We start from the raw sequence: 15726 nt of genomic DNA on the forward strand, positions 1-15726 counted from the left end.
TCCCCTTCCTAATCCCAGGGGTATTAGACATTTTTATCATTTCCATTTTTTACTTGTTTTACTTGGTCTAAACAAGAGGAATTGGTAAGGGACAATGGCTATTTTATCTCCTAGTGTTTCCCTAAATACTTCCAGCATTCCTCTACTAAGCTTATGCGTGTCTCATTGAATCAGCATGTGACATAGCTTGAAATAATCTTCATTTCAGTCATTTTTATTTGCTCTGAGCCCCTCCACGTCACCTCCTAAACCTTCATGTGACATTCAATCAACCAAATTATCTGCTGCAAAAATCATATTTATTTGACATATGTTGTTATCTAATTTTTTCTAAACCAAGACATTGTTTACATGTATGAGGGGCACTAATATATATAAAAGAGGTTCCTGTCCTAATAATAGAAGAATGGTCATGCAACAAACAAACAAACAGTAATAGATGGTGATTTATCAAGTGCTTTGACTGTCACAGATAATATATATTACAGGAGTTCAGTAGCAGTAATGAGACATACCAACTGCTGTCATCAGGGAACACTTCACAGAGGAGGTGGCATTTGGGTTCAGCTCTTAACAGTGGGTGGAATTTCAATTAATAGAAATGGTGAAGATGTTTTAAGAGATATAATAGTTTATACAGATACAGAGGTAAGACAATACTAGGTGTATTGTCAGGAGGAAGGCTGTTACATCTTGGAGCAGTTAGTGAATGTATTTAAATTAAAAGTTAAGAATGGAAATTTAGGTAAGAATTAGATAGTGGAAGATTTTGAATGCAAGGCTAAGAAGTTTAATTTAATTCAGTTGACATGGGAGTGTTACAGATTAAAGTATACAGTCAGGTTGGGGCAACTGTAGGTAGGGAGACCAGCTGCGGGACACCATGTTGTAAATGTCGAGGACTGAGTGTCTGAGTCTGAACCAGAAAGGTGGAGGTGGCCCTGGATAAAGGAGACAGACATCAGACATTCCAGAGCAGAACTGAAGAAACAAACATGAGGTCCAATCAAATAGAAAAAAGAGTTTGAAACCACTGAGATGGGAGACTGTCTTCTGCTCTTCATGAGTAGCCAGAAGAGTCTCATTGTTTCCATATTTTAATGTGTGTACCTCTTGGGGCACGGGTGGGGCTGTGCTGGGAGACAACAGCCCAAACTGCCCTTCTTCAATTCTGATACACGTGTTCTCCACACTTTGTGTTTCTGAAGCTGGGCTGCTTCTTATATTTATGGGTGCATTTAACATGGAAGTTTATCTTCAAAAGTAGTTAGTAAATCAGTGGTGCATGTTGCAATTGATGGCATTTTATCATCAAAGAAATAAAGTATAAAATGTGTACTATTACTGCATTGGGCTTTCCACTCAAACTACAAAAGTATTTCATACTCATTGCAATGAAGTCAAACAACCCAGTAAACGTAAGTTACATTTAAATATTAAAAAACATAGTAGATGTTATTCATCACTTACATTGCCCAAAGTAAAAAATGACTGGGAAAATAAAACAACTGTTAAGGCTTTGAGGCACATTATGCATGTATTCATCAAATGCTTTCCGAACCACTCGTATAAGAGAGTCACTCTTGTAGGTGCTGGAGGGATATAAAGATGAATGTGATACAAAGTCTGCCCTGGGCATGGAGGTGGCCAAGATGGATCTCACAACTTATTAGGGAAGAAAAGACAGGTATACATAATTTTAACAAGGCAAAGTACAATTAATCATAAGAGAGGTCCCCGACACATCCTTTGGATGTTCTAAGGAGGAAATACTCATATCTGGTTGGGGATAATCAAGCAAGGCCATAAAAGATGTGGCATTTTAATTGGGCTTTGGAGAATGGGTTGGATTTTTGTAGGTAGAAGTGGAGTAGGTAAATCCAGATGAATGTGTTGTGAACAAAGATAAGAAGTTGGAAAGAACCATTTATGTTCAGAGAACACAGTAGTCTAGGGTAGTTGGAGTGCAGGCTATGGGTAATAATAGTAATGGTTGTTTAAGAAGCATTCATCGAGCAATGACTATGTGCTTGGGTACTGCTGTGTTTTACTTGGTGATAGGTGGTATTATCAGTCCCATTTTATAGCTGAGGACATTAAAGAAGATCAGTTAGGTAACTTCCCCATGAATTGCAGAGCTCAAGTTGAGTCAGCATGCCTTACTCCTTTCATAAGCAATTCACACATTAAGGGAGCGCGCACAGAGGAATACAGTTGGGAAAAGATGCTGGACACAGATCAAGGAAGGTGTTGCATACTACGTGAAGGAGTCTGAAGTTTATTCTGTAGCTGAAGTGACAGTGTTCTCAGGATTTGGAACACTATATCACTATTTAACAGTGTGTAATAGAATTCCAACTCATACTCACTCATAGCGACCCTATAGGACAGAGTAGAGCTGCCTCATAGAGTTTCCACAGAGCGCCTGGCAGATTTGAAATGCCGACCCTTTGGTTAGCAGCCGTAGCACTTAACCACTTTGCCACCAGTTAGACCATAAAGGTCTTCAGAAATACAGGACCAGGGATGTGTTACTTGTCTGTCAAATTCTAGCATCCTCAAGGGAAATTTTAAAACCCCTAACTTTTCATGAGAACTTTCATGCTCCGAGATCTTTCTCATTTCCTATGTTACTTCTTTTGATCCTCGTAATGATGTGTCGTTTCTCCCTGCATTGGTTGTATGGGAAAACCTACTCTAAACCGGTAAGGATTTAGCCAAAGCCCTATAGCTGGCGGGTGGTAGAGCTAGGGGAGAAAACAAGATCTTCTGGAGACTAAGCAATTGCTACTCTATTCTACTTGGCCCTCTTGCTTTCTCTGGTGTTATATATTAACCTGGCAAGTATATAATCAACCATAATGTAAGAAAGAATGCCAATTATTGGCTACTAGCCATTCTTCCTTATATTTAGAGATATTTAAAGCAATATTAAAAGTGCAGTGTACCACCAGCTCCAAGAACAGATGACTACTCAACACCTCCTTGGCCTGGATATTGACTCAAAACACAATGGAAGGTTTGTGAGATAACAAGTATTAAATTAAAATTTATATTCGGTGTATGACATAAGACAGTGCTGAATTCAGAAAACAGTGACACGTTCTTTCTAGCCATTCTATTTTACTAATAAACTGAGGAGCAAAAAGGCTGTGAAATGAATGATTAAACCTACAACAGTTGGACAGCTGGCCTTTTCCCAAGTCCGAAGTCTAGGGAAATTGCTATGAAGGGTGGATGCTGAGTTTCTGAAGACAGCCGGTTACTCATATGGTAATTGATGAGTTTGCTCAACAGTGGAAAAATCAATGTTCCTAAGTTGAAGATAGGAGCCTGGGTGGCACAAGCAATTTGCGATTGGCTGCTAACCAAAAGGTTGGCAGTTCAAACCCACCCAACATCTCCATGAAAGAAAAAGCCTGGTGATTTGCTTTTATAAAGATTACAGATAAGAAAACCCAATGGGGCAGTTTTACTCTGTAACACATGGGGTCACCATGAGTAAGGGGGCCAACTTGTCGTCAGCTAATACAAGCAGAAGATAGTAACCTTACCAGATAGGAGAAATGGTTATTCGCTGGCTGACACTGGCAGGACCACAAAGTCAGGTGTTTTCCCAGTCACCTAGTCTCTAGGGAATCAGTAGCTTCTGTGCTTTTCAATTGGTGAGGACAGAGCAGTCCTAACTGGCGGCCTTCAGAAACTCAGCATCCACCCTTCATAGCAATTTCCCTAGACTTCTGACATGGGAACTAGGACAGCTGTCCAACTATCGTAGGTTTAATCATTCGTTTCACAGCCTTTTTGCTCCTCAGTTTATTAGTAAAATAGAGTCTCCACAGTAAAATAGAATGGCTAGAAAGAAGGTGTCACTGTTTTGTGAATTCAGCACTGTTTTATGTCAGACACCTAAAATAAATTTTAATTTAATACTTGTTATCTCACAAACCTTCCATTGTGTTTTGAGTCAATATCCAGGCCAAGGAGGTGTTGAGTAGTCATCTGTTCTTGGAGCTGGTGGTACACTGCACTTTTAATATTGCTTTAAATATCTCTAAATATAAGGAAGAATGGCTAGTAGCCAATAATTGGCATTCTTTCTTATATTATTTTATATACTTGCTAGGTTAATTTATGTAGATTATAAATGTCTTGGGGGTGAGGGTATGAGCTGAACAACAGTAGAGGAAATACTATGTTCCCCTTTAGTAAATCCACAATATATGTCAGAATCACTGTTTTCATTGTTATTCTACTGAGAGTTCACTTTTTTTGTCCTTGTCTTCCCTCACTAAACTCTGATTTCTTTCAGAGCAAGGATCATATTTAGTTCATTTTAATATTCCTGCAGAATATTAATATTAATTATGAGGAGGCAATACTGCAGAGTATTAACCTTGTTGGCAGTGAAATGATGAGGATTCTAAGTCTGACTGATCTAGGTATGAGCTGTGTGACCTTAGGCAAACAGGTTAGCTTCAGTATCCTCCTTATCTGAAAAAGAATGATAAAAACAACACCATTCTTGTGCTTTGTAAGAGATGAAACACTTTTAAAACATTGCTTATGGAGTCTCTGCTTGGTGCAAATGGCTAAGCACTCAACTACTAGCTGAAAGGTTGGCTGTTTGAACCCATCCAGAAGTGCCTGAGGATACAGGCCTGGTGATCCACTTCCAAAAGGTCATGGCCTTGAAAACTCTATGGAGCAGTCCTACTCTGCACACATGGGGTTTCCATGAGTTGGAATTAACGGCAACTAACAACAACACACTGACCGAAACAATTACTTTTCAATTTTATTATCTTTCTACACATTAGTCTGAATTCATTAACCATATATTTAGGGTCAAGCAGAAATGGGGAAAGAGCCATTTCAGTGCCTTCTAGCATTTTATGACCTTTGACCAGCGAAATCATTTCTCCAGGACTACTCACTGCCCTGCTACCCTTGACAAACCTCCAGCCAGGGTCACGACTAAATATGATGTCACACTTTTAAAGTGTTGTACCAGAGGTTAGATTAAGACATGCTTGGATTCAGGAGGAGAGAATGAGGTAGTTCCTAGATAGAGCATTTTCCTTCACTCACCATGAACCAAGGCTCTCTCAGACTGGCGTTCATGGGGTGAGTCTGAAAAGATGAACATGCTAAGTTTGTCCTCAATAGCCTAATCCACAAGAGAACAGGGCATTTGTTGCTCTTCCATTGTGTGCTCTGCTATTCCCTTGGCCCATGAATCAAGATACATATTTTTCTAGTGTATGATAATTAATTTGAGGGAGTCATGGAGTTGAGTCAACAAAATTAGAGAGACTCCTTCTGATTATTACATGTTTTACAGTTTCATTTGACCTAATAATGTGTAATAGAGAGTTGACCTAATACATATTCAGGAAAGAAGAGAAAACAATGAATAGCAATGCCTCCTTTGCCTCCACCCATTTATTATAAAATGTCCACAAAGATGTAGTGAGAAGCAAAGTTAAGTTACTTTGAAATGAAGTGAAAATACATTAAAAATGAGATTCATGTGTTTTTTTTTTTTTTTTTTTTTTAAATCATGAGCAAATACATTGAGTACCTCATGTAGGTTAGGGTGTTGTTTTAGCCTCTGGAAATACAGAGAACTATGGCCCTTTGCTCTGAACATCTTATGTCAAGGCATCACAGTTTAGTGAGTGACAAGGACATTGGCACCATAATAATAATAATAAAAAAAAAAATAGCTGCCATTTAACCTGCACTTACCCTGGACAGGAAGATTTGCCTATATTATTTTATTTAATTTTCATAACAATTCTGAATGGGATTGTCTGCATTTACCAAGGAGATAACAGAAGCTCAGAGAGGTTAAATAATTTGGCAAGGGCATGTAAAGAATACAGATTATAGTGGAACCATTCTTTATTTCCAGCTTCTTTCTGTACTGTTCTTCTCCTCTTCCTTATTCACCACCTCCCTCCTCCACAAAATATTAAGTATTGGCTTTAGTTGGCCATTTATCACCCATGGTACCTCTTGTAATTGGAGATGTAGTTAGAAGGATGGCAGACATTGTCAGAAAACTGTTATTTTGATGTAATGCTATCAAAATCACACATACCAACATCCTCTGTATAATTACTGTCAGGTTTCCTTCCTTGGAGTAAATTACCAAATTTTTTTTTCCTACAAATTTATTAGCATTAAGTCTTTTTCTTTTTCCTCCACCTACATCTGGTTAGTGTTCAGCTCATTCATTTAGTGTTTACTTGGTCCAGGTGCTAAAGATTCAGATGAAGTCTATGTTCTCCCGGGAGTGTCAGAAAATAAACAAGCAAATAAATAAACAGAATAATTTGAACTGTAGTTCAGTGTTATGAAGAAAATGAAACCAGGCAATAGAACAGAGAGAGAGAGTGGCTACTTGTCTAAGGCAGTCAGGGCTTGCATAGTAGGTCATGTTTGAACTGGGATTTGCATGGAGAGAGAAAGAAAACAAGACAAATGAGGACGGTAGGGGTAGTGGGGGAGGGGCAGTGTTGGGGGCAAAGGGAAGAGTGGGTGCAAAAGCCATGAAGAGGAAATGCTCCTTGTTGGAGGGACAGAAGAAAGACCAGTGTGACTAGAGTGTGGTATGCTGTAAGGTCATAGGATCTACTAGAACATGGAGAACGTTGAAGGCCAGTTTCAGGAATTCGGATTTTATTCAAAGACCAAGGGGAAATCACCTAGATTTCATGTGGGTGTTTTGTTGTTCCAAGTATTTCACAAAATTCAAGTTCCCAAACAAGTTTCTTGCTTTCTAAGAAGTTACCTTGTTAAGCTCTCAAGCCCTTCCCAATTCTGCGGGGTTACACAGTCCACACCCTTTGGGTAAGGGTTAGATGAACTGAGCACTGAGGGTGATGTGTTAGCTAAGGGAAGAGGAAGAACGTTTACCTTGAATTTTGATAAAAGCTTGGATTTTGAAATGAAACTGTGTGTATGTCATGGTGGCGGGGAGGGCAGGGGTAATACATGACTAATGAGAAAGCAGATCAGGCAGTAGAGAACAACAGTGGATTTCAAATAGAACAAGTGAAGGCACTTTACCTCCATAAAAATTAGTGGCCTGCGATTGTACTACCTTCTTTCACTACACTGTTTTTTGGAGACTTCAGCAGACCTTTTTTTTTTATGATTTATTTTTGTAATTGTTGTTGAGAGTATACACAGCAGAACATACACGAATTCAACCATTTTTACATGTACAATTCAATGACATTGATTACATTCTTTGAATTGTGCAACCATTCTCACTTTCCTTTTTCAAATGTTCCTCCACCATTAACATAAATTCATTGCCCCCTAAGATTTCTATCCAATCTTTCCAGTTGCTGTTGTCAATTTGATCCCCTATAGATAGACCTTAAAAGAGCACAATGCTCAAGGTAGATATTCTTTTCAAGTTAAGCTAAACTATTGCTTGGTTTTATGAAAACTTCAGGGGTCAGCAGACCTTTTTTGAAGAGGAATTTTATTTTAAAAAACCCGTTGCCATTGAGTCAAGTTGATTCCGACTCATAGCAAACCTATAGGACAGAGCAGAACTGTCCCATAGGGTTTCCAAAGAGTGCCTGCTGGATTTGAACTGCCGACCTTTTGGTTAGCAGCTGTAGCTTTTAACCACTATGCCACCAGGGCTTCTGAATTTTATTTTAGTAGAAGAAAATGATAAGGAAATATGAAGGGATTACTTCTAAGGAGAGAAAAAAAAAATTAAGCAACATAAATTTTAGCCTGCCAATAAACACTGAACATTCAATTGATATACCAATGATCCTCATCAATAAGCATAAACAGAAGTATGAAAGACCTATGAATTCATGATATGATTATATACAAAATATGATTGGCTTTCAAAAATATCTGCAAATAATTGGTATTTTTAAAGTTGACCTAATGATACATGAATGCATACTTATTGCATAAGATTCAAACCATACATAGAATAAACTTTGCAAGTTCTCCTTCACCCTCCCCCCCGATCTTCTCCCACAACTCCTTCTCCAGAGGTAACCACTAACATGTACCATGGGAGAAAGGCCTGAAGATCTGCTTCTGTTAAGATTACAGCCAAGATTTCTATAATTTACATCAATTTAAGTTTAGTATAACACACTAAAATGATACAATTTTAGCTCCCATCTATAAAACATAATGTATCAGTTGGTCTATGTTTTCTTATATAATGCAAGTGTATAATTTCTATTTAGTATTTTCAAATATTAAAACTACTTACCTAACTTTTTAAAATTCTTAGGATACAGGTAGACTCCTTTCCTCAGTTAATAGTGTTGACTTCAGTCACATGACTTGTAGCCTGGACATGTTTTTAATATCAATCAAGTATAACAACAATCAGGAGGATGGTGCAGGATGGGGCAGTGTTTCATTGTCTTGTACATAGGGTCGCTATGAGTCAGGAGTGGCTCGATGGCAACTAATGACAACATGTGTCTATCTACATATCCATCCATCCATCCATCCATCCATCCATCCATCCATCCATCCATCCATCCATCCATCCATCCATCCATGTATCTATCTATCCTCAGTACACAGAAGCATTTATAATTGATGTATTCTTTAGTTGCCAAAGTCACTACCACTCCTTTTTTTTCTTAAACATTTATGTACAGTTATGCTACCCCCCGGCCCCTGTAGCACTGCAGTTTTTAATTTATATATTTATATGGTTTTGGAGACATCAATCTACTTAAGTTTAATCCAGTTCCAATTGTGAGTCATGCTATGATAGGGTATTAAAAATTTCTGAGTTGGCACCATCTCTTAAAGAATTGTTAACTCAGAAGATTTTACTATTTACATTTGGCAAGCTCTGCTTGAGCTTAATTCACCTTGACTTCTAATGCACTCACATTCCATTTTAGTTCAAAGACTTTCCAACTCTTTTAAATTCTACTATTGACCTTCAAAATGATTTTGAAAATTGCATTTGGCTTTCTATGCTATACAAAACTTCTCTTTTTGTTTTAATTCTTCCTTCTTGTTGCCTCCTCTGCCCTTCCCCTGAAACCAGTTCTCTCAAAACTACCTGCTCATGCCCCCCACAACCACCACATACACACAAAAAGTATCTATGTGCCAAACTCTGTGATCCTGAGTACTTTGTGATGGTGTCCTTATTAACCCATATGCTCATGTTGGGACCAACTGGAAACATCTATGTGCCACTTTGGTTCCCCTGTTACCTTCTTGCCAACTCCGTCATTCATCCAAGAGTACACTTTGGTTTGCCTGTTACCTTCCTGCCAACTCCATCATTCGTCCAGGAGTACTTGCTGATGCTACAGCAAAGGCCATTGTACGATATGGCCAACTTTGTGTCCTATATGTGCTGGCCTTCCTTTTCCATTGTACCTTGTTAAGATGCTAGATAACTTGAGACAGGAAAAAGTAGTAGAAGGACACCAGAAGAATGCTACATGGTTACAACCCAAGTGGCAGATATAATGTCTCTTTGATGAACATTAATGAGCTAGGGTGTACTTCAGGGAAAGTACAAGGACTTCCTAAGAGAACATTATGACTGGAACCTGTAATTCTTGCTTATATTCATAAGCACTGAATGTCTGCACATTCTAACTTTTGCATTGCACTACTGATATTAAGTAAGAGAATGGATGGGAAACAAATGGCAGAACTTGGGGAAGTTTTTCTTTTCCCTTTAAAAACAAAGAAAAAGCAGATGGTGTTTTGAACAAAACTTGTCACAGTACACGAAAGCCTAAGAGTTCTGGGTGTTTGAAGAAAAAAAACCAAAAGCTGATTTTCTTTAATTGTAAAAACTAGCTTTAGATTTTCCCAGGGGCTTAAAAAAAAAAAAAGCATTGAGAAATGGGAGTGAACTTGCAGTTTAGGGTTTGTGGAACAAGTACCTCAAACCACAGAAGTCACATGGCCTCCTTCTGCTTTGCTACTTTTGATTACTTGTCAGAGGGTTATACTTTTAGCTTCCCCCATCCTGCAAGGCCACTCAACCATGTGCTAGCTGGAGTCATCTTTATTCACAATGTCTTTACAAAAGCTCATGCAACAGAGAAGCAATGGCAATGTGGTGGACTACTGCGCTGGTCCAGCCTATAGCTCTTACTCCACACTCACAGGCAGCCTTCAGATGGATGATAATAGAAGGATTCAAATGCTGGCAGACACTGTGGCCACTTTGCCTCGGGGACGAAAGCAGGTATGATTGCTATTTTGTACTTTTAGAGTGCCATGTTCTCTTGAGAGCAGAGTGTTATGGTTGTCTGACTTCATATTAAAAATCTTATTTTAGAGGCTTTGAAATTAGTGACTAAGAGTAGGAAGAAGAGGAGCCCAGAGAACTGGTGGACCAGTCCAAAGAAATAAGACCATATCAAAAAATTTTTTTCAAGGCAAACTTAAAATTAGATTGTTTCTTTCATTTAAAGAGATGTTCAGGTAAAATGGAAATCATTGAGCATATCAAACTTGAAGGTAGTTTTAATAGACACAGCCTGTATGGGAATTATTAGTCTTTACCCCTTTACGTCTCCCATTGGCCATTTCCCTCTGATCCCCACTCCCAGTCCTTGATAATTAGTCATTTCAGTTCATAACCAAATGAGAATACCTTTTCTTGAGGATAAGTTTTGTTGGCTAAGGAAATTATCTTCGGCTCTGGTGTGCTGCTGCATGTTTCATGATATTAGGGATTAGGACTTTTGTTAGATGTGGGAGGCAGGTTGACAATAAAGTTGGCCATTCACTGGTCGGGGATATGCCTTGTGTCGAGTGAAAACTGCAACAACGCAGTTTTTTTTTTTCTAAAATAAAGATAATAATAGAATCACCCTTATGGGTCTCTCAGTGACTGACATGTAGCATGTGTACAGTGAAGGCTAACTTGTGCTATTATTTTTACAGCAATGTATTGGCCTAAGCATGAAAAGTCTTTTGCAAAAATACATGCCCAACTAAATTTTATTCTGATTTTTTGTTGCTGTTTTCCAACTTACAATATGTTAAAAAAAAAAAAAAAGCAATAACACCTTTTCAGGTTTCGTACAATTCCCCAAGTGCGTGTCTAAATTTAGATATAGCACTTGAACAGAAACTATTTAAAATTGCTTTAAAGGATGAGTTCTTGCCCTTTATTTTGCATATACATCATGAGCTCCTCTTAAGTGGTCTCATTTCAGGACTAGAAAGTTACAACAGGGTGTGAGAGTCAGGATATTTTTGGTGATGTGCTCTACCTGATTTCCTTGGTGTTTTTCACAAAAGAGATAAGCCCATAATCCACTGCAGTTTGGATTATCAATCTTTCTCAGTCCAAAGCATTTTATATTAATGATAATCATATTAATGATAACTATATTTATGATAATGTAATGATGAATATTTCTATAAATTTATAACCTGTCCGAAAATAAACCAGCTTTGGGAAGTATCAAAATATTCAATTTTCAGACATAGAGCAGTCAAGTTTGCTTTCTTTCTATTTGTTATGAAGCTATGAGAAGAAATATGGTTCACTTGGTTAGGCTATGATTTCATTCTTTTGTGGAAATTTTGACAGTGATTTTTGAATTAGGGAGGGAACTTTCCACTCCTTATATTCTCCACACTTTGCATCCTCATTCATTTTATCTACATATCAGACCATGCCTGGCCATTTCAATGTAACACATAGTTTATGAGCACCTATTAGGAGATGGATATCATCTAAGTACAGGAGGTATGAAGTTGAGAAGAGCACATTTCCTTCCGTTATAGGGTTTATAGTTCATAGGGTGAACCAATAGGTGTTATTCAAAGTGAAACAAGTAAATGTTCTAATCCAAGTACATGTCTTCAAATGCAACCTTGAAGAGTAGATATTCCAAATATTGAAGGGTATTCCAGAGCAAGGGAATAATTAATGCTGAGGCACACATCCTGGGGATTTTAGGACAAGTTTGGGTAAGAGCACTTTATTTAAAGTATGTCAGGCTGCTTTATGGCAGCCTTGGACAGTTCTCCTGAGGAAGTAGTCATTTGGCCAGCACAGGCAGCCACTGAGCATTCTGGCACAGTGGAGGGATTTAGGAACTTTTTTCTAGAAATATGATGTGTTGGTAAGTGGGTAGAGACTACTTGTGAGAAAGCGCTGTTGCAATAGTCACAGAAAGAGGAGATGCAGGAATGGAGAGGAGACGGAAAGATTTGAATATGAAAGGTGATGAAGACAAAGAGTCATATATATGTGGTTTTAAACCAGAGTGAAGATAGCATGAACTGAAAAAAGGCAATTAGTAGGAGAGGCTGGCTATAGGAGGGAGATAACGAGAATTAGGTATATGAAATACACACACGCATATACACACATACCCCATACCAGTTAATTTATCCATATTCTGGAAGCTCTGATAGTTTCCGAGTCTTCTCTTTTCTGCCCCCTTTAATCACCTTTCCAATGGTAGACTCCCCCACTCAAACAGTTTTCTCTTACTGATGTGACAATTACTTTTTAAAAAAAAATAAGCAAAACAAAACCTCTTGTACATGATACCACAGATTCGACAATAATCATCAATTGAACTTAATGCAAATTTATCCCAGTGTCTGAGAATTTCCCAAGTGGATGTTCGTTTCCTTTAACTAGTTTTTAGGGTACAGTCACCAAGTGGACACTGACTGAACAAAATCCCTGTGAAGCCATCAGATGAGCAGGTGTTTCTCTGACCACTGTTATTTTTTTACACTTTCAGGGCTGACATCAACAATTCATACTTCTCGTTATTGTTGGCTTTTGGTTTCTGCAAAGCTGTATCTGGGCACCCTGTAGTTTCAGATAAGTCTTCAGAATCATTTGAGTGTTTACACTCAGACTTGTGTAAAAATAGATTTCTGTGTGTGCACATTATCTCAATACCTGCATTTGTAGGAGATGTCAGGCATTCCTGTTGCGGCTCCTACTTCTGAGAATGTAGTTTCTATTTCCTGTAATGGAAAACCCTGTAGGAAAGAGAGAGGAGGATAGTCTTTATAAATGTGGAAATGCCAAAGAGTAGAGATTGTGCCTCACCACCCAGTCTCCCAAGGGTACTAGTTTGCCTTAGGAAGGCAGTTTTCACCAAATGCTGTAGTGAGAATCGGGACCTGACCAACATGCCAGAAGCTCAAATGTGCATAGTGCTACCACAAACTACCTTTGCCTACTTTTCTTTCAGTTTATCAAACTATTCCTAGATAGGCAGCTTCTGGAAGGGTGATTTCACTTAAAAGTTCAGATATGGACTGTTGTGTTAAACTCTGTAACACGTCTATTTCTGGGGTGAGTTCTGCCCTTCGGGGACCTTCACATTATCCCCGGCAACACACCCATTCGTTACCACATCTTCCAGTCGTTCCTAGCTGCACGAAGGAATTTTGATCATTCAAACGAAAACTTTTAGCTAGAAAACTGTGTTAGTTTCATTACAAAAGGATTTGAAAAGTTTTCTTTACTCCTTATTGTGACGTGCTTGGAGACAATATCCAACATTTTGTCTTGAAACGGAGGTCGATGAGCCCACAATCAGACCTTCCTGGGTAGCTGTAACTTTCTGTTTAGGCTCTTCAAAGGCAATTAGAAGTTAGGAAACTGAGTTCAGCTCCATTATTTTGATGGACCTTTGAATATTTCACTGAGCCCTGCTATCCTGATGGTTGATATAAAAGGGGAAAAAAAGTTATCGTGGGTGAGTTGGGAAGTGAGGCCCGGGACTGGAGAGAGAGGAGAACTCATGAATGTGGGCGTTTTGAAATGAACAACAACAAAACTCCACCTGTGAGTATCTTCACCCCTGGCCCCCCGCCCCCACCAACTTTCAGGAAATGAACGAGTACACAGTGGAGACCAGGAAGTAACAGTCTGTTTCTTAGCAGCAGAAGGGGCTGCAGCGTTGAACTTTGAGCTCCTTTGAGGCCAGACTACCTATTTGGCTGGCTGCAGATTCCCCACCCATATCGTTTGCAAATTGACAGCTGAATGATTCGCTCTTGATTTCTTAGTAAAGTGGATGTTGTGAACCAGGTTGCATAGTAGGGGATATTACGATTTGAATATTGATGGCTGATCTTTTAAGTCATTTGATTAAAAACAGAAGAGTGATCACAGGCCCAACCCCTACCCACAATTCACCCATTGCCATTGAGTCAATTCTGACTCACAGCAACCCTATAGGACAGGGTAGCACTGTCCCATAAAGTTTCCAAGGAGTGGCTGGGTGGATTCAAACTGCCAACTTTTTGGTTAGAAGCTGTAGCTTTAAACCACTGCACCACCAGGGCTCCAAGCCTAACCCCAGGGCATCTTATATTAGTGGCTAGCAAGGAGGTAGGGAGCTTTGTCTATACAGCGGGCATAATTGAATGTGTGTTTTGCAGGCCTGCCAAATTGCTAAATTTGGATTTCTCATATTAGATAATGTGCAATAAAAGACAGCTGTTGCCAGCATATGCTGTGTGTTGTATACCAGTTCCTCATTCATGATTTTTGGTGTCATCGCTACAACCCTGACTGGGTCTCTGGAGCATGGGGCTCCCCAGGTTAGATCCCAGAATAGGGCACAGGGCTGCTCACCCTTGGGGAAGGCGGTAGAAAAACTTTTTCCAAAGCATAAGACCTTTGATGAAACCTCAGGCATACTTCATTTCATTTAGGCAGATGGTTCTGTGTATGAGCAAAGTCGAACCCTACGAACATTCCTTTCCACATCGCCTGAGTCTGACAGCCCATATCAAAAACAAGTAGGCTTTGCGTCAAGTTGTGGCAAGTGTCAGAGATTTTGATGGTATTTAATTTATTTAAATTGTTTTTTATTTAAAGGTTAGGTGCCAAAGACAGGTTCATTGTGAATCCAGAGTAGAAAGTAATTTGTAGTTTGACTTAGTCTGATTGTTTTGTGTGTCACTGATAACCCAAATCAGTCAGTCCACAGGAACTGAAAATCTGCTGTGTCTCACATTGTGTTAGACAAATATTTTCAACTAGTCAATTAGCTAGATAGAAAGGTTAGCAGGAGGGAAACGAGGGAAATTACCTTTTCTGTAGATGCTTAGGGATCTGTCTTATGGATTTAAAAGATTTCATATCTGAATTTCTCCAGAATGGTTTTAGATTTAGAAAGCAGATTGGGGGTAGACCAGTTAAAATCTTACTATGATTATCTAGCAAAAGGGCATTTAAAATTGCCAAGAGAAGGCTTGAAATTTTAATAATTTATTCATTCTTGCCAACATTCATTCATTTAGCAATTATGTATGAAATTGCTATCTTACCAGGTTTTCTATTAGTCCTCCTTTTTCTAAACTCCTTGCTGTTTTTTTGGATTAAGACTTTTTGTTTGTTTCTCATTTTTAAATCTTTGGGATTTAAAAAGTGTATTTATATTTTCTTAGTGCTTACTCCTGTGTTTTCCTCAATAATATTTAATTTAATGAAGGACAAAGTTGAAGAATATCTTAACACATTCCTCTGGACAATAGAAGACTTTTTAGAATACTTGTCCTTAGATCTCCCATTACCACTTACTTACTTGCATTGTTGCCCAGCAGTTTATTTGCTGATCTCTTTATCTAATTTTAAGTAGTCACTGTATTTCAGGCCCTGTGGTCAGCAATGGGGTAAAAAAAAACAGAGTACCTATCTTTGTCATCTAGTGCTGCTGTTAACAGAAATACCACAAA

General features: G+C 38.6%; 1 protein-coding gene across 3 annotated transcripts in view; it reads left to right on the forward strand.

Annotated features, from left to right (window-relative positions):
• Nucleotides 1-9975: 9975 nt before the first annotated feature.
• The window catches only part of CYTIP (cytohesin 1 interacting protein), a 38146-nt gene continuing 32395 nt past the window's right edge, over nucleotides 9976-15726 (forward strand). For 2 of the 3 annotated variants that reach the window (XM_023542940.2, XM_003405837.4), the window contains exon 1: nucleotides 9977-10234. In XM_023542940.2, coding sequence (XP_023398708.1) covers nucleotides 10061-10234 — 174 coding nt within the window. In that variant the 5' untranslated portion in view covers nucleotides 9977-10060. Of the gene's footprint in view, nucleotides 10235-15726 lie in introns of all 3 variants that reach the window. The other variant, XM_023542941.2, reaches the window with a different exon arrangement.

The sequence above is a fragment of the Loxodonta africana genome, chromosome 6, assembly GCF_030014295.1.
Source record: "Loxodonta africana isolate mLoxAfr1 chromosome 6, mLoxAfr1.hap2, whole genome shotgun sequence".
NCBI lineage: Eukaryota > Metazoa > Chordata > Mammalia > Proboscidea > Elephantidae > Loxodonta > Loxodonta africana.